The sequence below is a fragment of the Plecotus auritus genome (assembly GCF_963455305.1).
Source record: "Plecotus auritus genome assembly, chromosome: 9".
Classification (NCBI taxonomy): domain Eukaryota; kingdom Metazoa; phylum Chordata; class Mammalia; order Chiroptera; family Vespertilionidae; genus Plecotus; species Plecotus auritus.
Window position 1 is genome coordinate 137168301 of NC_137783.1, and position 24022 is coordinate 137192322.

The 24022-nt window shown below is 39.1% G+C and overlaps 2 protein-coding genes across 2 annotated transcripts; both read right to left on the bottom strand.

The window, feature by feature from the left end:
- Positions 1-388: 388 nt before the first annotated feature.
- Positions 389-22118, bottom strand: LOC308233767 (uncharacterized protein; the record flags this gene model as incomplete). Its single annotated transcript, XM_080640712.1, has 3 exons — positions 389-1360; positions 2368-2466; positions 21147-22118. 3 exons carry the CDS (start codon positions 22116-22118, stop codon positions 389-391), a joined length of 2043 nt encoding a protein of 680 aa, XP_080496838.1.
- On the bottom strand, positions 11672-12583 carry LOC308258056 (olfactory receptor 4C11-like; the record flags this gene model as incomplete). Its single annotated transcript, XM_080688304.1, has 1 exon — positions 11672-12583. One exon carries the CDS (start codon positions 12581-12583, stop codon positions 11672-11674), a length of 912 nt encoding a protein of 303 aa, XP_080544430.1.
- Positions 22119-24022: the final 1904 nt, after the last annotated feature.

Sequence of the window (24022 nt, forward strand, 5' to 3'; positions counted from 1 at the left end):
GGGCAGTTAGGGGTGATCAGGCAGGCAGGCAGGTGAGCAGTTAGGAACCAGCGGTCCTGGATTGTGAGAGGGATGTCCAACTGCCGGGATCGGGCCTAAACCGGTAGTCGGACATCCCCCGAGGAGTCCCAGATTAGAGAGAGTGCAGGCTGGGCTGAGGGGACCCCCCCATGCACGAATTTTGTGCACTGGGCCTCTAGTATATTAATAAATATAACTGACTTGACACCACCCGGTATATGTGTGCACATTGCCTTTCTTCCTGAAGAAACTAATTCTAATGCCCCAAGTTAGCATTATATTAACTCCACAATAAGAAGATAATATTCTCTATGTGCTTCTTCTAGATCAGTCCAAACTATGAAGAAAAATATGCAAGTTCCATTCATCATTTGTCATCCGAGATGAGCTTGTTGCTCCAGAACTTCCTCATGGCATTTTTCACCTCTGCATTCCTCAGTGTATATATCAAAGGGTTGAGCAAAGGTGTTCCAAGTGTATAAAACACAGCTATCATCTTATCTATGGGGTAAGTGGTCGCAGGGCGAGTGTATATAAAAATGCAAGGACCAAAGAATAAGACGACCACGATGATGTGGGAGACGCAGGTGGAGAGGGCTTTTCTCCTCCCTTCAGCACTGTGGTTTCTCAGAGAATGCAAGATGATCACATAGGAGAACATCAGCATGACAAAACTTACTGTACAAATGGCCCCACTGTTGGACACCAAGAGAAGATTGATCACATAAGTGTCTGTACAAGCAAGTTGCAACAAGGGCTGCAAGTCACATAAATAGTGATCAATTACATTGGAACCACAGAAAGGTAAACTCAAGGCCAGAAAAACCTGAGCTAAAGAATGCACACAGGACCCCACCCAGGCCACAGCCACCAACACGCCACAGACCCGCGGACTCATGATGGTCATGTAGTGCAGGGGCTTGCAGATAGCCACATAGCGGTCAAGGGCCATGAGGATCAGGATGAAGATCTCCAGGCAGCCAAAGAAATGGAATGAAAAGACTTGGACTATGCACTCATTGAAGGAGATAGTAGTATTCTTTAAAAGGGCGTCCACAATCATTCTAGGGGCTATGGAGGTAGAGAAGCAGGTATCAGATAAGGACAAGTGGAAAAGGAAGAAGAACATTGGACTCTCAAGTGTCCGGCTGGTCTTGATAGTAGTAATAATCAGAAAGTTCCCCAGCAACGTCCCCAAATAGAAAAGCAAGAAAGTGGCAAACACTATTTTCTTCCTAACAGGATCCTGGGTCAATCCAAGCAGAATGAATTCAGTCACATTATTATTCAGCTGCATGATTTCATGAAAGAGTACAAGGGTGAGTGTAAAATATTTTATCTGCAAAAATAATAATGATAAAGGAATTAATTCATGACATAATATGTGATTTTATGAAATATCTTAAGAAAAATAAATATTCCTCATCATGGACATTGTAGCTGTGGTTTCTTATTATGTCATCTCAACTCTTTGATCCTGAATTTGTATGACTACTTTATAGGGTCCTTATGAGTCTCAAATAAGCTTGTGAATTTTGTACCTTCGTACAGTACCCTTCAAATACAACTCTCCAGCGGCAGCCTTTGGTGATCATTTTGTGAAAAAGGGAATTCTCTCTCCAGTTCTCTAAAGGTTCACTTTGCAGCTTTTCTTATATTATTACATACTATGCTGAAATTCAGTTATATGTGTAATTCCTTTAGCTTCCTTTTTGGAATAAGAATCTTTGGAAACTACATATTCTCAGAATTATATTCTCCATCATGCCAAACCCAATGTCTTGTGCCATGTAGGTGCTTAGAGTGTTTTTACATTGAACTTTCTCTATTACCTCTTAAAATATCATATCTGATTGTTCTGGTACTATTATAATTACAAAACACATCCATATCATTAATCTAATGTGGCCTCCTTCTACCTATTATGTATAGTAGACAGATAAACATGCTCCCAACTTATAAATAATTTTTTTTAAAAAAAACCTGAGATCAACTTTAAATAAGTTAGTAAGTCAGCTCCACACCCTGGAGAAGAATAGCCCACACAGCCAAGTAAGACTTGGGGATTTGGACACCCAGAGAAAGGATTACCTTAAGCATTTGACGTTGTTTACATAAATCCTTGGCCTTGAAAGAATGCAAGGAGAGCTTTGACACTGTTCCTATCTTCCCGACACTGATGTTCGTTTTAGGGCTTGTCTTTGTGGATGACCACATTGACTATTTCCAGAGGTGCATTAACACCTTTCATCATTGGGTTCTGAAAGGAACTTGTAACAAAAATGGGTAACAATGATCTGGAGGCAACACCGCACTAGCAAAATAGCACATCTTCTAATAACTTACCTGAACTTTCCAAGCAAGTTTAGCCAACTTTAGAATAACTAAGTATGTTGAAACTATGATAAAAAGACCACCTGTTGGGTTGGAGATAATGAGGAAGAGCTTAAAGTAAATAAGTGGGAAAAGGTGGAGAATAGATGAGGGTGGAACACAGAGTGGTAAGTGGATCTTTTCATCCTAAAAGTCCATTTTTATTGCAGAGGCCACAGTGAGAATCAGTATTTTCCTTAAAGACTCTCTCTTAAACTACTCAACCCACCCTGACTCAGTTCTACTGAACTTCTATCTTAGGGAGAAACCCATACTCATTTTATTTCTATGAAAAATTTAGCATTCTCTGTGGGAAAATTAATAGATTGTACCAAAATTCTTTATCCCTCAAAATCCCAGATTAAAGAATGACAAAGTCTCCCTCCCATGCATATGACACATTACTTTTCACCTTCATTATAGTTTTTAACCTTCACATTGTCCTGGTTTCTCTAAACTTTCCATGAGAAGCAGTTGTTCAGCTTTTCAAACTAAATCCCAAATGCACATCAACTGCAAATATGTTCTTATGATACCGTATTAGCAGCATGCGAAGCATAATAATTCCAGACTGTGATTTACAATCTTCCATTTAAAGGAGATGGAAGAGGTAGCATTCTCTAGCAGCTATGTCAGGCCCCTACCTCTATTAACAGTTTCTCTAACTTCTAACTAGACATATTATCCTCTAACTTGTAATACCCGTAATGATGACATATCTTGCTCAGCTACTGAACATGAAAAGCATTGTAAACTGTTCTGCACTCTGCCATCTCAAGAAACTTTAATAAACCTTAAGGCACGGAATTCATTTTTTTCTCCCCACACAATGATGGCTTTTCACAGACTTAGTGCTCATAAAACATTTGTTGCATTCAAAAGGTTGTTTTATACCAAAACTTATTTTCATCCTACTTATTTACTACATTAACAATAAACTTTTTAAAACATTTTTTTTCTTTTCCTGTCTCAGAGGAAGTAGGAGCAGTATAAGACATATAAAAATAAATTTTCAAATCATGTTGGATTGTTCTGTAATAATACTCCCCTGACTATAAAGATGTCAATCATCTGTCACTTACCTGTTAGAACACTCTAAATCAGTGTCAAGTATGTTCATCCCCTTTGGAAAGCAGGAATAAGAAACAACAGTGTCTTAGGTGAAAGAGGAAGTAGAACGTCAAGAAACTACTCTGCTCCCATCGAGTGCCCTTAGCTGTTGCTCCATGCATTAGGAGACAAAAACTCTTCTTGTTCTTATCATTTATTTGCACATATAATCCAGGGAAGGTGGTGTGGTGCCTGAAGCCAGAGGTTCAATTCTTACCCAATTTATCTGTATTATATTTGAAGAAAACTTTAGAACACTAAAATAGACTGGTGTCCTGTGAGAAGAAGAGAGTTTCTTTAAAGCAGAAAGACTTTCCCTTATGCATTTAATAGTATTAAAATATGTGACCTAGAAAGTTAGGTTTGAGGTACATGATTATGCCTCTATTAAAAAGAAGTATACTTATAATAATGTTTCCATCTATATCTACATACCTATGTTAATTAAAGGTGACTTTCAGAGGTTAGGAGAGCCATGAAAATAAAGGATCTTAGCGTATTACATGATATCATAAAGTTCTTCGTTCCCCAAAGTTTAGCCTGAGCTCAAAAGTCTAGCCAAGTAAAATAAGATCTTCTGTTTGGAAAGTGATCATGAGATGTATCATCTTTACTCTCTTATTGATTTGTTACCCCCCTATATATAGAGATGAACTTCCAGAATCTTGAGCCCCAAGTGGATGTTATCTTCCAATGGCAGACCTTGTCTGCAGGTACTTTTGCCTATAAGAAATTACTTAGAAGTGAAGAACTGAAAAAAGATGGCCTAATTAAAGATAGATTTACCTTAACCCTATATTGTAATTTAATAACCCAATATGAACATGTGGGGGGAGGGGAGATGAATAGGTGAGCACAGAGGATTCTTAGGGCAGTGAAACTACTCTGTATGACACTATAATGATGGATGCGTGTCATTATATACTAGTATTTGTCCAAACCCATAGAATGTATAGCACCAAGAGAGACCTCTAAGGTAAACTATGGACTTGGATGATCATGAGGTGCCAATGTGGGTTCACTGAGGGTAACTAATGTACCACTCTGATAGGGGACATTGATGATGGGGGGAGGCTATTCAGATGGGGGGGCCACAGGGTATATGGAAAATCTATGTACCTCCTGCTCAATTTTGCTGCTCAACCTAAAAATGCTCTAAAACATAAAGACTTCCATTTAAAAAATACAATGATTTATTAGCTGATGTATAGACTTTTACACACATATGACAAATATTTCTCTAAGGTGTAATTTTGGGGGGTCATAGCTATATTGAGGTGATGACAATGATGTATTCTTTAGGTCAGCCTTAGTTACAGATGCCTTGGACTCCAGCTCTGCCTTTGGCTCATGAAGCAGGGATGGGAAAAGTGTATTCCCTGATGTACATGGGAAACTGTGGTCAGCATCACCTTCCAACATGGTCTCTTGGTCTCTGAGGCTGATGCAATGTTTTAATTATGTAGAATGCTTGGTGCCAAAACCACTTCCACACTAACAGGTACTTTTGTCTATCCACTCCCCAGTGATAACTTCTAGCAGCCAATGGTTCTTGGCAAGAAGCTTTGGCAATAAATCTTACCATTGAGCTACTGAAAATGGCTCCTACTAGCAGACACAATTCCTCAACATAGTGAGACAATTCTCTAAAGACATTACATCAGCCACCTTGAATGGCATCTTTGTCCAGTACCCTGTCCATCACAAACTGTGGCTGAGGCCTCTTTCCTTTTCTCTCCATCTATGAGTGCATGCCAACACTCTGCCCTCACACAGAGCATCTTCCTAAGATCACGCTCCACACCCTTCCGCATTCTGAGGATGAGCACAGCACCAGCTTCACATTCAAAACCTGTGGGTCCCTTTGAAGTTTCCATTGTTTATATACATGGCACATAAGAGTACCTTGTCAATGTGTGGACAGTTGTTTCTCAAATTTGAGTATCTTGCAGAAGCTTTTAATAAAAATGCTGTGAAGGTCACCTTTGACTTGGTGTTCATCCAAAATTATGTATCAGCCTAAACTTCAGCATTTAAAAGACTGAAGAGCCCAATGCCTACATTAGTGTCATTTCTGACATCTCTGCCTATCAGGGATATGATGGCATAGGTTACAGTCACATCCCATCTGCAATTCCACAGTCCACGTATCTTGTTCTAAAGTTAATAAAAGATGATTAGGGTGGTTAGTGATAAAGGACCACATGTGCTAGAGGACTATTTCCACCTTTTGTTTTCTCTTTAAAATCCCAATACCTTCTTCTCTTTCCTCATTCTCGACCAATCTCTTTCTACTTCACAAAGACACCTTGAAGCAATCAGAAAAGAATTTCTACAAACTTGCATCACATTCTTTGCCCACCCTCCAGCATTTGTTGCTTCATATTCAGACTCTCTACCTGTTGTGGTAGAATCTTGATCCCTATAAGCTAGCTGTTCTGTGACCTAAAAGCAACACTCCTCTTGGAAAAGTTGCTATGGAGAGAATTTTCCTCTCTCTGCAGAGGAGAGATTATTTAACTTGAGCACCACCTCATTGGAAGATGAACTACTTTTTCCATTTACTTTTCCCCTTGATAGTAAAGTATGTTGGAAGAATTTCACATTTTCTCTTATTTATTATACTAGAGGCCTGGTGCACGAATTTGTGCACATGTAAGGTCCCTCATCCTGGCCTGCGGGATCAGGCAAAACTGGCTCTCTGACATCCCCCGAGGAGTCCTGGATTTCGAGAGGTTGCAGGCCAGGCTGAGGGACCCCACTGGTGCACAATTGGGGGGAGGGGGGACACGGGAGGTTGGCCAGCTGGGGAGGGATTGCGGGAGGGCTCCAAGGCATGTCCAGCCTGTCTCAATCAGCCAGACCCTAGCACCAAACTAACCTACCAATCATAGCATCTACCCCCTGGTGGTCAGTGCACATCACAGCAACTGGCTGACTGGTCGACTGTCTGCTCCCCGGTGGTCAGTGCACATCATAGTGGTTGAGTGGCCTTAGGATATCATTAGCATATTACATTTTGATTGTTTGAACGAATGACCAGACGATGGGAAACTTAGCATATTAGGCTTTTATTACATAGGATTATTTTTCAATTATCGTTTGTATTCAACATTATGTTGTATTAGTTTCAGGTGCACAGGACAGCAGATAGGCATTTATATAGGTTACAAAGAGTTCCCTCCTATAACCCAAGTACCCAATGTGGGTAGGTCCTAGCATCATAGGTAGTTACTACAATATTGATCCCCTGCCCATTCAAGGTTCCTTTCCTCCCAGTCCATCTAAACCAATACCAGGCAGGTTTCTCCAACATTCCACCTTAACAAACTTCCTGTGAATATTGCAAATGACCTCTACATTACTAAATCCAATGGCCAGTTCTCAGCCATCATCTTACTAGATCAGTATTAGATTTACATATCATTCCTACTTTCTGGACATTCTTTATTCACTCAGCTTCCAACTTACCTTAGCCTCTTGGTTTTCCGCCTATTTCACAGGTCACTCCTTATTCTCCTTTCTTAGTTCAGGTTCTCCTCTCTGACTTGTTAAGATTGTTCTACACCAGTATCAGTCCTAGGTTCTCTTCTTTTCCTCTGTCCATGCATATTGCCTCAGTAAATGCATCCAAATCACTTGACCTTAAATGGTGGGGAACTGCTGAAGACCTACAAATGTATATCTGCATCCCAGACCATGCTCCCTAACTCCAGACTCATATAACTAACTGCCTGTCCAAATATACACTTTGTTGTCTAATCAACATCTCAAATTCAGAATATATAAAAAACTGAACACCTGATTATAACCCCTCAACCTTCACACAACCATGACCACCATGCTCCTTTCTCAGTTCATGGCAATTCCATCCTGTCCATTTCTGAGACCAAAAATCCTTTTAAGTCTCTCTTTACTTCTTTCCTCACACAATCTGACACTAAATTCTGCTGGTTCTCCCTTGAAAATACATCCAGAAGCCAGCACTCCTTGCTAGTTTTACCAACACCAAATAGTTTTTACCTAGAGCATTGAAATTCACCTATAACATTCAGCAAAATGTTCCTCTGTGAAAATGCAATGTAAATACTTGTCAGAGAAACATGTATATATTCTCTAAGTGGGATATTTTATGCTAAATTCTTACTATACCACTCTTTTTCCCAAAAGCTCTGCATGTCTCCCACCTCCCTCCCAACTCTGAATCTGTTGCAGGTTTGTTAATGCTAAAGTGGGACACTGCTGGGTGACTGCAGTCCTAAGAATTACTTTGCTTGTCAGCTTTTTGAGCTATTACACTTGCTTCCAAGAATTCCAATTTCTGCAGAATATTATAATCAATACTTAAACTATTTAAAATGACAAAAGCTGAGTTATTGCCGAAAATGAGAAGTAGCAGGAATTAGAATCCTATATAATAAAAGGCTAATATGTAAATAGACCGAATGGTGGAACAACCGAACTACCAGTCACTATGACATGTGCTGACCACCAGGGGGCGTGCGTGGAACATGGCAGGTGTCGGCTGCGGTGGGATGGTGGAGCAGGTGAGTGGGGACTCCAGACCAAGGCGGGGTGCTGGTCACTGTCATCAGGACGAGCCTCTGGTGGTTACTGAATATTCTTTGCTCCCGTGTGCCGTGGTTCCACCACCCCCTGGCGCTTGCACCTCATGCCAGTGCCAGCCCTGCTCACACCCGCTACCAGCGATGGCCCCGCTCGCACCTGCTGCCGGCACCAGAGCCTCCACTCTCACCCACTGCCGATGTCTGGCACCGGTCCCGATAACTCAGCACCATCAGTGGGTGCAAGCGATGACTCCCAGCCCCGATCTCCCCTGAGGGCTTCTCCACTTACCCCTGCTCCTGAGGCAGCAGTCACCACTCACACCCGCTGCTGGTGCCTGCCCCAATCGTTCCACACTGTCAGCGGGTGCGAGCAAGGCTGGCGCCATCAGCACATGGGAGCAGCGACAGCAGGAGCGGGGCTGCCGGCAGAGAGGGGACCAGGGGCACAGAGGATGGGCCGAGACCTACCCTTATGCCCACCACAGCCTCGTGGCCCACAGTTCCTTTCAAGGTGCACAAATTCGTGCACTGGGCCCCTAGTGAGAATATAAGATTCCTGGCTTCTTTTCATCATCTGAAAGTCATGTACTGCCTACGAGGCTTTAAAGTTTTCTCTGACCACAAGATAAGGTTAAAATGTAAAAACTTTGGTCCATAAATGTGTGTGTTTTTATTTCTACTTTTATTTTTATTTATCTTTATTGCTGAAAATATTACAGATGTCCCCCTTTTTCCCTTATTGACCCCCTCCACCCCACTCACACTCCCCCCATTAAATGTCTTTTATGTGAGTAGAAACAAATGTTTCTCAAATCAGAATAATATACAATCCCTTTCTAAATAAAAGTAATCTTGAAGTCCAGCATCAACACAAATTATTTATGAATTAACATTTCTTATATAACAAGCTGTCAAAGCTAAAATTTTGACTAAATACAATAGCTGTGAAGTTACAAAATGTGTCCAAATCATGTGTGCCTATCTCCAAACCAAAGGAAATGATAAACATAAGTATCCTACAAAGGATATATACCTGGTCAGAGTATAAAGTGGGAGAGTGGTTTTGATAACAGCTTAGGGGAAATCACCCCAAACTCTGTGTGTGTGTGTGTGTGTGTGTGTGTGTGTGTGTGTGTGTGTGATGGAGGGGGATTTCAGAGTGTTATTCTGAGAACTTAGCATGTTCCTCCATATTGCTCAGCCCAAGGAACTGAAAATCAATGCAGGAAGAGAGACTGGCTGACTTACAGGTGGATTTAGGTGAGGGTGGCTAGTGGATATCAGCCTACATCAACAGTGTTTCTACATTAATAGCATTCCTAGGGCAGAGATACATGATCCTTTCCCTGTGGAATGCCACAGAGGAGCCATAGGAGGTCTTCTAGGAACCAGCCCAATAGGGCCACTTGAAATTCCAAGTACAGTATTTTGAAGATAACCACTGGCTTTCTAAGGACTAAGAATCATAATAGACATTTTCCAACTATGTCAATGGTACTAGAATTTAAAAACCTACAAAAAGTCCCCAAAAGGAAGGGGAATACAAAGCTTTCAACATTTGCCAGGCAGCCCAGTAACAGTAAGCCGCTTGTTAAGATACTGGGTCAAGTAAGACCTTTATGTCCCCTGACTGCTCCTCCCACCTTCTCTAATTGAGCCCATATCTAAAATCTAAGAGAGTCTGGGCTCTGTATTACCTAATAATGAGAAGAAAATTTCTGAAGCTTTCTGAGTTTTCATTTAGGCACAGATAAATATTTCCTTACACCATAATAAATTTGAAGGAATAATGAGAGATAAAAATTAAATTATTTTGAGTATGTCTTGGTTACTTAAGAACCAATTGCACTTAAGTATAATTTCATACGAACAGATTCAAATGCTTTCAAAACAGAACTATAAGACATAAAATTAGGAAAATTGTTCACTCGGAAGAAGTATGAAATTAAGTTGTCACTTGTGAATATGGTATTGAGAGCTCTGACAAATGTCCCATTTGGGACTCAAATATTTATTCTGCCACTGCTTGTCTAAACCAGGGCTATTGGGAAGCTTTGGTGAACATAACATTTTGTCCTCAATTGATGGAAATGCTTTACAGATTTATGAATTCATTGTGTTCCTTTCTCATTAGCCCATATAACTAAAAATAATACTTTCTGGTGCCAATTGGATGGTAATTATAAACTTGAGTGCTGAAATGGCATGGCAGTACTTGATTATGAGATTAGAAGGTGGAGGTGGAGGTGGTAGTGGTGGTGGTGAGTGTGAATTATACATATAGATTATGTTCTCAAAAATGAAAACACACATTTTATTTTTTAATTTCAATTAATGTTATATCTTTTTAAACATATTTTTATTGATTTCAGAGAGGAAGGAAGAGGGAGAGAGAGATAGAAACATCAATGATGAGAGATAATCATTGATCAGCTGCCTCCTGCACACCCCCTACTAAGATTGAGCCTGCAACCTGGGCATGTGCTCTTGATCAGTATTGAACCCGGGACTCTTCAGTCACAGGCTGACGCTCTGAGCCAAACTGGCTAGGGTGAAAATACACGTTTTAAAACATTCTTATAGAAAACTAAAAGATCAAAGTTAAGAAATAGTAGACCTGACTTTTGATCCCAGATTCTTCCAAAAAATCTGATTTTTTTAGTTTTGAGATAGAAGAAGAAAAAAGCTTATTTCCTGTCTTTCCTGGTACCCAAATAAACTTAACAGCCCACGAAGATCAATGATAGAGGAATATCTTGTGTTTTCAGTTTTTCTTCAAATGTTCACATACTCAAAAAATGATGCTCGAGAAGTAAGGAAGATAAAGCTCCTTCTCTTCCATCTGGACAAAATCTCCACTTTCCTTTATTCTTTTCTCTCTCCTCATCATGCATTGCTCTCTGTCCTCCCTTCCCCCCTGTACCCTTCTTCTGCATATTCCTGCTGCCAAACTCTCTTACTGTCTCTTTCCCTCCTTTGTGAAGACCCCAAAGAGCAACTGACTGGCTGGTATTGCCTATCTCATCCAAATATAACATTACTTCTTGCTCACCACTCACAAAATTAACTTTGAGAGATTTCCCAGGGACAGTCTAGAATGTTTCTAGCTTTCATTGGAGTTAGAGGGTTCACCAATATAGATACCCCCAGGGAAGTAGGCTCAGGCACAGATTTCCAGAGCAGCATTTTCTCAGACATGTTCTCAAATCTTCAGGTTGTCAAGACAGAAATCTTGACTCTGCAAGTGTCCAGACATTCATTAGCACAAGAATGAAACCTATAAAAAAATGGTGCATACACACACAGACTTACTATATCATTAACCAGTACTTTTCTTTCTGAATAAAAATTTGTATACAAAGCCAAATTACCTACTGAGTACGGGCAGATGTTGATAGAATTCAACTAAGGATCATCATAGATTGTTCAAAATAATTATGGACTTTAAGTAGTAATCATATTCTAATGCAATTTTCTCAGATTCCTTAATTGTTTGTTTCCCAACAAGAATATTTTGCCTTTCTTATCCATGAAACAAAACTAAGCTGTTAAGGCAATATACATTAGAATCCCCATACATCATTTATCAACTGGAGTCATCATTTGCTACACCATAATTTTTTCATGGCGTTTTTCACTTCTGCATTCCTCAATGTATAGATCAGAGGGTTGAGCAAGGGTGTCCCAATTGTATAAAACACAGCCACCATCTTGTCTATTGGAAATGTGGTTAGTGGGCGTGTGTATATGAATATACATGGGCCAAAAAATATGACAACCACAATAAAGTGGGAGGTACATGTGGAAAGGGCTTTGTGCCTTCCTTCTGCGCTGTGGTTTCTCAGAGAGTACAAGATGACACCATAGGAGATAAGCAGGATTACAAAACTCACCATGCAAATGGCCCCACTATTAGAAACAACTAGCAAATTTATCACATAAGTGTCCATGCAGGCAAGTTTCAACAAGGGCTGCAAGTCACAGAAATAGTGGTCAATCACATTGGGGCCACAGAAAGGCAATTGCAAAGCTAGTACTATCTGTGCTGAAGAGTGGATACAAGATCCCACCCAAGCGAGAATCACCAGTACACCACAGATGCGCTGGCTCATGATGGTGGTGTACCGCAAAGGCTTACAAATGGCGACATAGCGATCAAAGGCAATGAGGAGGAGCACAAAGATCTCCATGCAGCCAAAGAAATGGGCTGCAAAGACCTGAGTCATGCACTCATTGTAGGAGATGGTCTTCTTCTGAGAAAGGGCGTTCACAATCAATCTGGGGGCTGTGGTTGTAGAGAAGCAGGCATCAGCAAAGGACAGATAGAACAGGAAGAAATACATGGGACTGTCAAGGGTCCTGCTTGTTTTAATAGTCACTACAATGAGAAAGTTCCCCATCAGTGTCGCAAGGTAAAGCATCAGGAAGACCCCAAATATTGCTTTCTGCTTTCCTGCATCCTGTGTCAACCCAAACAAAATGAACTCAATCACACTGTTATTCATCACCATACTAGTAGCTGAAGAAGGTAAGCTGCAGTTGACAAAAGTTTAATCTGCAGAGAGAAGAAAAGAAGTGTCATGTTGAGAAGATAAGTGAGCTGAACTCTGAATTCCTTGTTTCTGCTCTATCCTGTTACCTCCAACAGCCTTTAATCCCCCATAAATCTTTGTAAATCTGTGATGTCCAAGCCTCTCCCAGATCTACCTGTTGTTCAGAAACTTATCACATTGGACCAAAGTAGCTGAATTTGGGGGATAAAACAAATAAATGTCCTTTAAAAAGTTTGATTCCTACCAAGACTGAGAACTGCACAATTTGTACTTTCCTTGGGCAAGTGACTTAGTTACCTCTTTGAAATTTAGCCTTCCTGTGAAAAACATAGAGGGCAAATACTTGTCCTGCCTTATTCCAAGTTTTCCTAAAATTTAAAATATATATATAAACATATATATAATATACCCATACATATGCACACACATCCACATTTCATGTATTATACCAGTATATCTTATCTATGAGTTTTGAAATCTGATCAACTATTCCAATATAATTATCATTCAGTTCACTCATTTTTGTGTCCATTATCCCAGAACTCTTCGGGACACTGGTGAAATGTGCTTTATTTTAAGTCTTTTACCGATGCCTCTTGTGTAGAAGATGCCAGCTTCATTGACTGTCTTGATATAACAAATGTCTTGACAATTCTCTGAAGTTGGTATAATTTGGAAAACCTTTTTTTCCTGCTTTTTCTTTTCTTCTGTTAATCCTCACCTTAGGATATTTTTTCCATTGATTTTTAAAGAGACTGGAAGGGAGGAGGAGAGATACAGAGAGAAAAAACATCAATGTGAGAGAGACACACATCCTGACCAGGGCCAGGGATCCAGCCTGTAACCTAGGTAGCAAACTAAGCACATGCCCTTGACCGTAATAGAACCCAGGACCCTTCAGTCCACAGGCCGGTGCTCTATCCACTGAGCCAAACCAGCTAGGGTGGGGAACTACTCTTTATTTACTCTACTTTGAAACTTATCCCTTTAGAATATTGAGCCTTTCTGCTGATGAATTTGACCTGACATAAAATTTCTAATATGCCTATAATCTAAGTAGTGTTTTTACTTTTACATATTCCTCTTTACTCTGAATTCCCTTTGATAAAGAGTCCAGCCCTAACTGGTTTGGCTCAGTGGATAGAGCTTTCGTCTGCAGACCAAAAGGTTCTGGTTCAATTCCCATCAAGGGCACGTACCTCAGTTGCAGGCTACTTCCCAGCCTGGTCCCCTGGTCAGAGGGCATGCAAGAGGCAACCAATCAATGTGTTTCTCTCACATCAATACTTCTCTCTGTCTTCCCCTCCCTCTTCCACTCTCTTTAAAAATCAATAAGAAAATATCCTTGGGCAAGGACTAAAAAAAGAAGAAGAAAGAAGATTCCATAATCCCAATATACAATTTTATGATTTTTTTATTTCAGGTCCTTATTCATCACATATATAGTTTGTATGATTAAAATCATCATATAATATCATTTTGTGTTTTCATGTTGGCTTAGAATTGTTTTAATATTTCTTACCATGCTATTATATTTTCCACAGTTAATTGTCAATTTAATGATGTTAAAATGTATAAATTTGTCCATTGAGATACTTATGTTGCTTCCAGTTGTCACTCATAAATAACAATTTTATAAACAACTTTAGAATAATTTCCCCAGTATGATATTGCTGCCCCAAATGCTAGAGACTATCATTGCTATTCATAAGAATTAAATTTTTCAGTATTTTATACCCTTTTATTAACTATATTTTTACTATAGAATAATCCATGACGATGATAAAATATTTAAAGAAGAAGAATGTAAAAAGAAAAGATTAAAATCTCTCCCAAAATTATTTGAATCTATAATCTTAGTCTCCAGAAATAACTCCTTTTGGGTTTTTGTATGTCTTTCAGAAAATTTCTGTAAAGTTATTTGCATGTGTTTATTTATATGTCCTTTTTTTTATATGCAAGTATGGCCACTATTTGATATTGATTATTTTGTAGAAAAGCTAGTGGTGCACAAGCAAAAATAAATAAATAAACAAAACAAAAGCAGGTTATCTCGTATCTTGTGACATTATCTTATTATCTGACTGACTTGGTTAATAGACATTTTTACTATATTTATATAAATTTTTATTAGCAGACATGTTTAGTTTTTAATCCTTTTTCCTTTGAAGGATGTTTTTACCTTTTGTCGGCTCACCTTTTGTGATCTTGATATTTTACCTGGTATAGATATTAATCTATAAAAATCACTTATTTCTTTGCCTGCGGGCATCCCAAAGATGATGGCACAGTGGCTCTGACTTGTCACCTCTTTTCTTAAAGAAGTATCAGAGTGCTCGCTCCCAATTAGTTTCATAAGGGCACAGCAAAATTATACATCCCCCCTCAATAGGGTCATCTTCTGTCATCATCAGTGCTGTTAAGGCTTCATATTTTAGAGCAGTTTTAGGTTCACAGCAAAATTGAGAGAAAGCTACAGAGATTACCCATATGGTCCCTGCCTCCATACACGCATGACCCCCAAGTACACACCACTAACAACATCCCCACCAGAGTGCTATAATTGATGGATCTACAATGACACATCACAATCACCCAAAATCCATAGCTTATCTTGGGCCTCACCAGACTCTCCATTCTGAGTCTGGATAAATGTGTAATGATATGGGTCCATCATTATAAAAACCTATAGGGTATTTTCACTGTCCTAAAAACAGAGCCATTTTTATATTCACAGAACATAGAACATAATTCCTTTCACACAACACCTAATACTGGTACTCGATAAATTCTAAATAAAATATCTCACACAAGTTAGTAGAAGGAAATAACACTTTGAGTGAGCTATCTGTGTGAGTTTTCAATGTTAGATTTATTAGCTCATACATACCAGACAGTCAGACTGGTATTTCATAAATGTCAGTATTACTAATGGCCAATCCTAGAATTCTTTAAGTGAATCCTCACATGCATCCTCTCTCTTTCTAAAGAGAAAAAGACACAGAAAAGACACAGTTTCAGATATGCCCTCTTCTCCTCACTCTTCCTGTCCTCTCCTTCTTCTCACCTCCTCATCACCTCTTGAAAATAAAACGCTTTAAAAATATAATGAATCATAAATGTAATAAAATGGTTACTATGGTTTTCAAATGCAGTGGCTGAAATACTGACCATGGCTTTCAGAGCCTTCTAACTCTTGCCATCTATTGCTTCCCCCTTTTCTTCCCCAGTATTTCTCCTTATGCATGTTTCAGCCACGCCTGACACTGCCCAGACCATCTGTTCTCTGAATTTTCTATTTCCCACAGTGGCTAGCGGACCTTCCACACATATAACCTCCCTCTCCATCGCTACCTGTATGCAGAGTGCCTAGCTGAAATGCCATCTTCTCAGAAAAAAACATTTCCTGGTTTTACCAGTTGAATCACTTTCTTGCTAATGGCCTTGCAATGTTAAATGTGTGTGTGTGTGTGTGTGTGTGTGTGTGTGTGTGTTGAATCATGAGATTCTAATTGTAGCCCTTCTCTCACTTTTGCTTTAATGTCTTTTGTTCATTTGATTTTACAATATCTCATAAGGCAAGCTCACGTTGTCCTATTTTGTGAACTTTGGGCTAAGCTGGGAGGCAGAGGTTAGCAGACAGCAGACAGCAGTCAGAAAGAAGCCAGGATCAGAACTCAAGCCTCTGTGCTCCATGACAATTCGCTGACAACCTGCAAACTTCAGGATGGGGCACAGAAATCAGCATTTAATATATATATGTGAAAACCGATAGTGAGGAGGAGGGGATAGAGAGGTTAGAGAATGATGGCAGGAATCAGAGCCAAAGGGGGAAATGTGCATGTGGGGAAATGAAGGAGGAAGGGGCAATTAAGGGCTGAGACAGAGGAAAGAAAACCCGCTGTGCAACGTGAGCATAAACCATGTTAGAGATAAAGAGAAATTTGCCCTAGGATTTCACTGGACAATTTTGCTTTGTTCTCTCCCACTCCTCATATTACCCCTTCCTCCCACCCCATGAAGAGGATGTGATTTGGGGCTGTAAGTGGGGTGACAGTGGGTCCTAGACAGCCAACGTTATTAACATTAATATTAGAACAATTGACATCATGGTATTATAGAATCAGAGTATCGATCAGTATCAGTGCATACTGATTGCCTATTATCAGTATGAACCTCTATTATTTTCCTGTCCCTACGCTTTGCAAGTCAGAAATCTGCAGGTATAAGATACTATACCTCTACTCCCTTCGATGTACTCTGTTTGCAGTAAGAATCGGGCCTAAGACAGTGCTGCCTCAAGCAGCAGCCAGAGAAAGCTGGGGAGCCCTGGTGTGTCAGAATCTTCTAATCACCATCGGGAACATATTCCTGGAACTCCAGGTTTTTCAGGAGACAGGACTGCAGGATAGCAACTGCCCTAAAACCCAGTCCTGAGTGGGAGGCAAGAAAAGGGAAATGGTGCAGTGCGGCTTGAAGGCTCACCTTTAAAAAAAGAGATGATATCCAACAGAGGGCTCATAGTTTTCACTCTTCCAGTTCTAATCTATTTTACATGTGTTTGCAACATGTAAATTGTACTTCAAATGGATCCGCTTGGCTTTCTGCTGCAGGATCTATGGGGAAGGGATGTACTCCATGATGGCCAACCCTTCCTAAAAACGTGAATTAGACTCTCCAAAAGGGTCTGGAACTCCAGCAGAAAGTTTCTTACTTCTACTCTTGGAATTTCCTAGAATAAAAAGGAAATATCCCTTCTATTCTGTGGTAGAAACTTTTCTAAAGCCAGATCTAGTACTCCAAAACATTCCCCTGCAGAGCACATGAATTAAAGAATTCTTTTTCTTCCACCGGATATTTATAGGGATTTCATTAAAATTCACAAATGCCCAGCCTTTGGAGAGAGGAGGACTCCACCCTTCCCACCCAAACCTGATCGATTGGCTCAGCGAGTTAATCAGCTCAATTAATCCTGGATCACAGCAAACCATGAGGCCAGTTCATCCCAAACAAGGCTGTCCTCAGAGCTCCCCTCCCCTCCTACTCTGCCCTAAGGGACTCTTCCCATTTCAGTTATCAAATGCTCCACCCATGCACCCTGCTCTATGGAAAAACCATGCTTTCTAAGTCACATGGAGGCAAAGACTACTAAAAGTTACCCAAAGGCTCTGTCCTTCAAGTCAAATCTTTTCTGATGGCAGACAAAGCTCTGAGCCTAGGTGAAGGTTCAAACAGATGAGATATAATTGACTTCTAGCTCCATCATTTGTTTCTTGACTTTAGTCAAGTTTCTTCTCCTAGTTTCCTATTCTAGAAAATGTTATCATTAGATATAATAATTATGACAAATCATAATGATATTGATAAAATATAATGTGAATAATTACAATGAAAACTATTAATTAAAAGTTCTATCATTTCTAAAATAATGTGAAGTAAGTAAATCAGTAGGTAAAGGAAGGAAGAAGAAAGAGAAAATTATAAAAACCTTTTTTACATATTTTTATTTATAAATTGATTTCTTAAGTATAATTTATATACAATAGATACACTATTTTAAAACAATACGAAATGAGTTTAGACAAATGTATACACATGTATAACTGTCACCACACGGTAGGAGTTTATCGATTTCATTCTTCTATTCAAAGAAGCAGATTTTAGCTTTTTGTGTTCTCTTCATATTTATATATTTGTTTGTCTTCTGCTCTTTATTATTTGGTTTTATTTTTTAATAGTCAAGGTTTTTATTTAGCAGAATGCTAGTAGTTGCCATCTTACCTGTTTTCTGTTTTCTTAATTAAATTTATGGGGGTGACATTGGTTAATAAGGTTATATAGGTTTCTTTTTTTTTATAGACACATTAATTTTTTTAACCAAATAAGTGGCATAGTGAATTTTTATTTTTTTATTTTTTATTAAATTTATTGGGGTGACATTGGTCAATGTGATCATATAGGTTTCAGGTGTGGAGTTCTCTAAATAAGATTATATAGGTTTCAAGTGTACATTTCTATGACACATCATCTGTATATCACATTCTGTGCCCACCAATCAAAGCCAAATCATCTGTCACTATATATTTGACCTCCTTTACCCTTTACTACCCCTGACCCCCTACCCTCTACTCTGGTAGCCTCCATACTGTTGTTTGTGTCTATGAGTTTCAGTTTTATATCCCACATGTGTGTGAAATCATATGGTTCTTAACTTTTTCTGTCTTATTTCACAGCATGATATTCCCAAGGTCCATCCATGTAAATGGCGGTATTTCATCTTTTCATTTGGTTTTATTACACAGTTCCTTCTGAGGACATGAAGGCAGTCTGTTCCAAGCCTCCCAAGCTTCTGGTGGTATGCTGGCAACCCCTGGAGTTCCATGGCTTGTAGATTCATCACCCCAATTTCCACCTTCATCTTCAAATGGCATTCCCTTGTGTGCTTGTGTCTCTGTGTCCAAATTTCCCCGTTTATAAAGACACCAGTCATATTGGATTAGGGCTCATCCCAATGACCTTATCGTAAATTGATGGTCACATTCACAGCCATTGGGAGTTGGACTTCAACATCTTTTGCAGGGATGCAATTCAATCTATAGTAAAAAGCACTCTTCAAAAATTCATAATTTCCCAATCCCGCACTCCAGAGGTACCTGTTAGTCCCTTACATATTCTTCCAGGGTTTCCTATTTAAAAAACCAGATCATTTTCCATCATTTCTAAAATTACAGCAATATAGCACAGATTTTGAATAAAATTCTAAATTGGAGCATTATCCAATTTACTTAGTTAATAAATTTAAAATTATGATGTACTTTTATTACTAATTTAGTACAATGTTCTTTTATATTTTTACTTCTTACACATCATCTGTTTGAATTATGTGTGATGAACTAGAGATGTTATAATAATTACAAGCTCTGATTGGCAGTTCCAGTTATCTATGATGACTATAAAATGAATAATGAAGTAATTATTAATTTCAATAGCTTAGGGTCCTAACAAAAGACAAACAACAAAAGGAAGGAGCTTTTTGCTATGAAGACAGGAGTTAGGTCAGAAGAGTGAGCAAAATATCATAAGAGGAAAAACATGTATCGGTTCAGGGAAACATGGAGATGATCTCCATAAAAATTACACTATTATTAGATCAAAAAGTTGTAAGAGGTAAAATTATGGACATATATTGGGCAACCATGAAGACCAGGTCATGCAATTCTATTTTGTTTTATTTTGGATAAGCAAAGAGAAGACTTGGGAACATGAAAAAGCAGGAAAGCAGGTCTTGACAAAATATATGTATTGGGTCAGATCAACACTACCTCGGAGTTTTATCATTGAATTCAATCATTATTTCCTAACACTCTTGGACTATCCTAACTCTCTCATCTGAGTGATATCCCAGTAATAGAGAATGCTATTTTCCCTTCTTTAATTCTTACTTTTACCTGCTGAAATCTAAAACAGTTCAAATATATTCAATACTAAAAATCTTCCCTTTTTTTCCAAGATAGATATCTCCCTCTATTTCCTATTCACCTATATTACTGTGTGTTATTAAATAAATATTTAATTGAATAACACAATTCTAGATTACATATTATTCTTGTATAATCTTATTATTCAAACAATTTTCACTTTTGTTATTTCAGTTGACCTGCACATTATTTTGCAAGGTAAGTATACCTTGTTCTTTCAATGTACAAAATTTGACTTGTGATACAGAAGGTTTTTCTAAGCATTCTAAAATTAGAGTGGGATGCTACTAGATAGCCTCTATCCCTAGCATTCACCATTCATGTCACATAAAACATCAAACCCTGATCACATAGATTGCACCATAGAAAAGATAAATTCTGAGCCCTACTAGGAGGATGCCAATGGATGCCTAAATTTTCTGTTCTCACTCCAAAATCAATTCTGTAAACTGCATAGTGAGGCAAATATCAAAGCAGAAAATAGATACCTAAATGACTAATAGTGAAGAAAGGAAAGAGAAGAGAAAGACACTGAAGTTAGAGCAGGCGAGAGGAGAGTGAGAGTGAGCAGGCCCAAGGAAATAAGAGTCAGGGAGTAAAATACAGAAAGACAGAGAGAGGGGAGAAGAGGAATATATATATTAGGGAGAATAGTTTGATCCAAAATTTCACCACAGAATTCAGCTTCTTTCTCCATGTCCCATTATAATATCACTAACCCAAAACCAAAGAAGGGCTATAGCAAGGGTTCCCAAAGATCTTGAAAACCCAGCTGTGGAAAAAGTACTGCCTTGTCTTATACTCTGCCCAGAATCTCTTCAAGTGAGGGGGCTTCCCCCAAGACAGAAACTCTGCCAAGCTGGCCTCAATGCCATGTACAGTTTATTGGCCCTTCTGTGAGCAGAAATGCTTTTGAGAGTGCTGAGGCCAGGAAAGACTTAGGGACCCAGGACCACTCTAATCCTTCATTGCTGGAAACACTCTCAGCAGCTCCATTCCACCTGCAAGTCACACTGAGTGTAGATGCCATCAGATCAGTCTTATCTTTCATTACAAACCACCATTATTCTATTCCACACTTTCCCCATGGCATTTTTCACTTCCTTATTTCTGAAGGTATAAATCAAAGGATTGAGCAAGGGCGTTAGGATGGTGTAAAAAATTGCCACCATTTTGTCAAAGGAGAAAGCGGATGGAGGTCGGGCATACACAAATATGCATGGGACAAAGAACAAAACCACAACAGCAATGTGAGATCCGCAGGTGGAGAGACCTTTCCACTGCCCTTCAGCACTGTAGGTTCTCAGCGAGAACAAGATGACACCATAGGATATAAGCAACAAAGAGAAGATGATGACGCAGATAAACCCACTGTTGGCCACCACCAAAAGGCCGAAAACATGAGTGTCAGTGCAGGCCAGCTCTAGTAATGGGTACAAGTCACACATGAAATGATCGATAACATTGGGGCCACAGAAGGGCAGCTGTAAAGTAAAGAGAATTTGTATCGTGGAATGCAGCAAGCCCCCTGTCCAGGCCACCCCCATCAGAATGCTGCACAGCCTCCAGTTCATGATAGAAGAGTAATGCAAGGGCTTGCAGATGGCCACATAGCGGTCATAGGCCATGACTATGAGGACAATCACCTCCACTCCAGCAAAGAAGTGTTCAGCAAAGAGCTGGGCCATGCAGCCTTCAAAGGAGATGGTCTTTCTCTCATAGAGAGAGTCCACAATCATCTTTGGGGCAATGACGGTGGAGAAGCAGGCATCCAGGAAAGCCAGGAAAGCCAAGAAGAAGTACATGGGGGAGCCCAGGAGTGCTGGGCTGCTGCTGATGGTCACCACAATTAGCAGGTTGCCCCCAACAGTTGCAATGTAGCTGAACAAAAATATAACAAATACCATTTTCTGAACATTGGGATTCTGTGAAAGCCCCAGGAGGACGAACTCAGTTACAAAGCTTTGGTTTTGCATGATTTCCAAGGAAAAGCTAAATGTTACCACAGTGAGCATATAAAATCTGCAATTATGAGAAAAAGAAAAGTTCACCTGGGACCAGTTTATGATACCATCATAGCACAGTCATCAAGTTGCCGCATCCATATGAAAAGCTGATTATGTGCTTCTGACGTAATTGGGAACACAAAATTAGAAATTTGTTAAAGGTGGTAGTGGGAGGTCAGACAGAATTCAGCAGGAGATAAAGTATTAAATACTTCAAAATGGCCAGAGCTTTAATATAAGAGAAGGGAAGTATTCACATATGGTAGGGATGAAACACAGTTTTTATCTCAACTGCCAACTCTGGTCATTTAGAAGTGGTTTCCCGGAGTGAATTGTTGAGGAAGATTCTGAAGCCACATCCAAATTCTGAGGATGAAGAACTGTAACTTATTGGCCATCAGGGATGACTTGCATGCCTCCCCTGATCAAGAAAGATAAGTATCACATGATTTCACTCATATGTGAAATATAATGAACAACATAAACTGATGAACAAAAACAGATCCAGAGACAGAGATGCATCGATCAGACCATCAAAACTCAGAGGGAAGGTAGGGGAGGGAGGGGGTAAGGAGGAGAGATCAACCAAAGGACTTGTATGCATGCATATAAGCCTAACCAGTGGACACAGACACCAGGGGGGGTGAGGGCATGAGTGGGGGTAGGGGGATAATGGGAGGATAAGGACACATATGTAATACCTTAATCAATAAAGAAAAAAAAAGAAACTACCTTACCTACAAAGAGAAGAAATAACCCCCAGTTTACAAGGCACTTGAAAAAATCATAGCTACGTTTCCAATTATTTTTTTATTTCTTTTCATTGTTGAGACTATTACAGATGTCTTGGGCCTTTAAGATGAATTAATTCATTCCCTAGGAAAAAAAAAAAAAGATCTATGTAAAAGTGCCTACTCTATACTTACACGTAACAAGTAAGCATGTATTGGGTTGTGTTCTTTCTTTATTCATCATTTAAAATAAGAACAGATGTTTATGATAAATAATAATACCTACTGAAGATTATTGTCATAGTGACTAAGTTAAATAATGTAAAGAAAGCAACTATTTAGGAAATAGTGCTTTGGACAGTTCATGTTATATCTTATTATCACTATTTTACTGGTAGGCAATTCACACTTAAAGAGTAAAGGTCAAACAAATTACAGATGCTGAATCTGGAATTTAAACAGAATCTCTGGCTCCAACACTTAAGTATTCCTAATGGATCAACAGAGAAAGGAGCAGTGAGTTTTCTTTTTAGCAAGAACTTAGCAGGGCTGGCCTTTCTACTGTCTCCATCCACCCGTAAAAATCAAAGCCTTCTGATTCCTTTATCCATGTTTGAATGAGGACTCCTGATGAAGGACACAGAGTAAATGATATAGATTCAGAAAGTAATGGTCCAATTACTACAGATACAAACTGGAAACAACCACATAGGTAAGGAATAGAAACAGTATGTTGAATACAGCTAGAGTCTTGAGACTTTTTAATTATTTACTAATTATAAATACCGTGTGGCCCAATCTGATCAAGTACAATTTGCCATTTACATGACTTTATTGTAAGGATGTTCATCTATAACCTACCTGTTCATCTCACAGGATTATGATGAGAGTCAAATTGGCAAAATGTAACAATTGCTTATAATAAATGCCTTCACCAATTGTAGTCACTATTCTCTCACTTAGCAAATCATCCACCTTACCCAGTGAGTCATCCAGATAATTACTCCAACTTTTGACTTTGTTTTCCATAGCCAGACAACAGTTTCCAAAAATGATTGTGTCCTTATCTATACATATAACAGAAATTTGTCAAATGTGTATGTATATATACATATAATCTGTTAAACAGGTGAGTAAAATAATAATGTTTACTGTGAGAATTAAAAATAATCTGATTTTGGT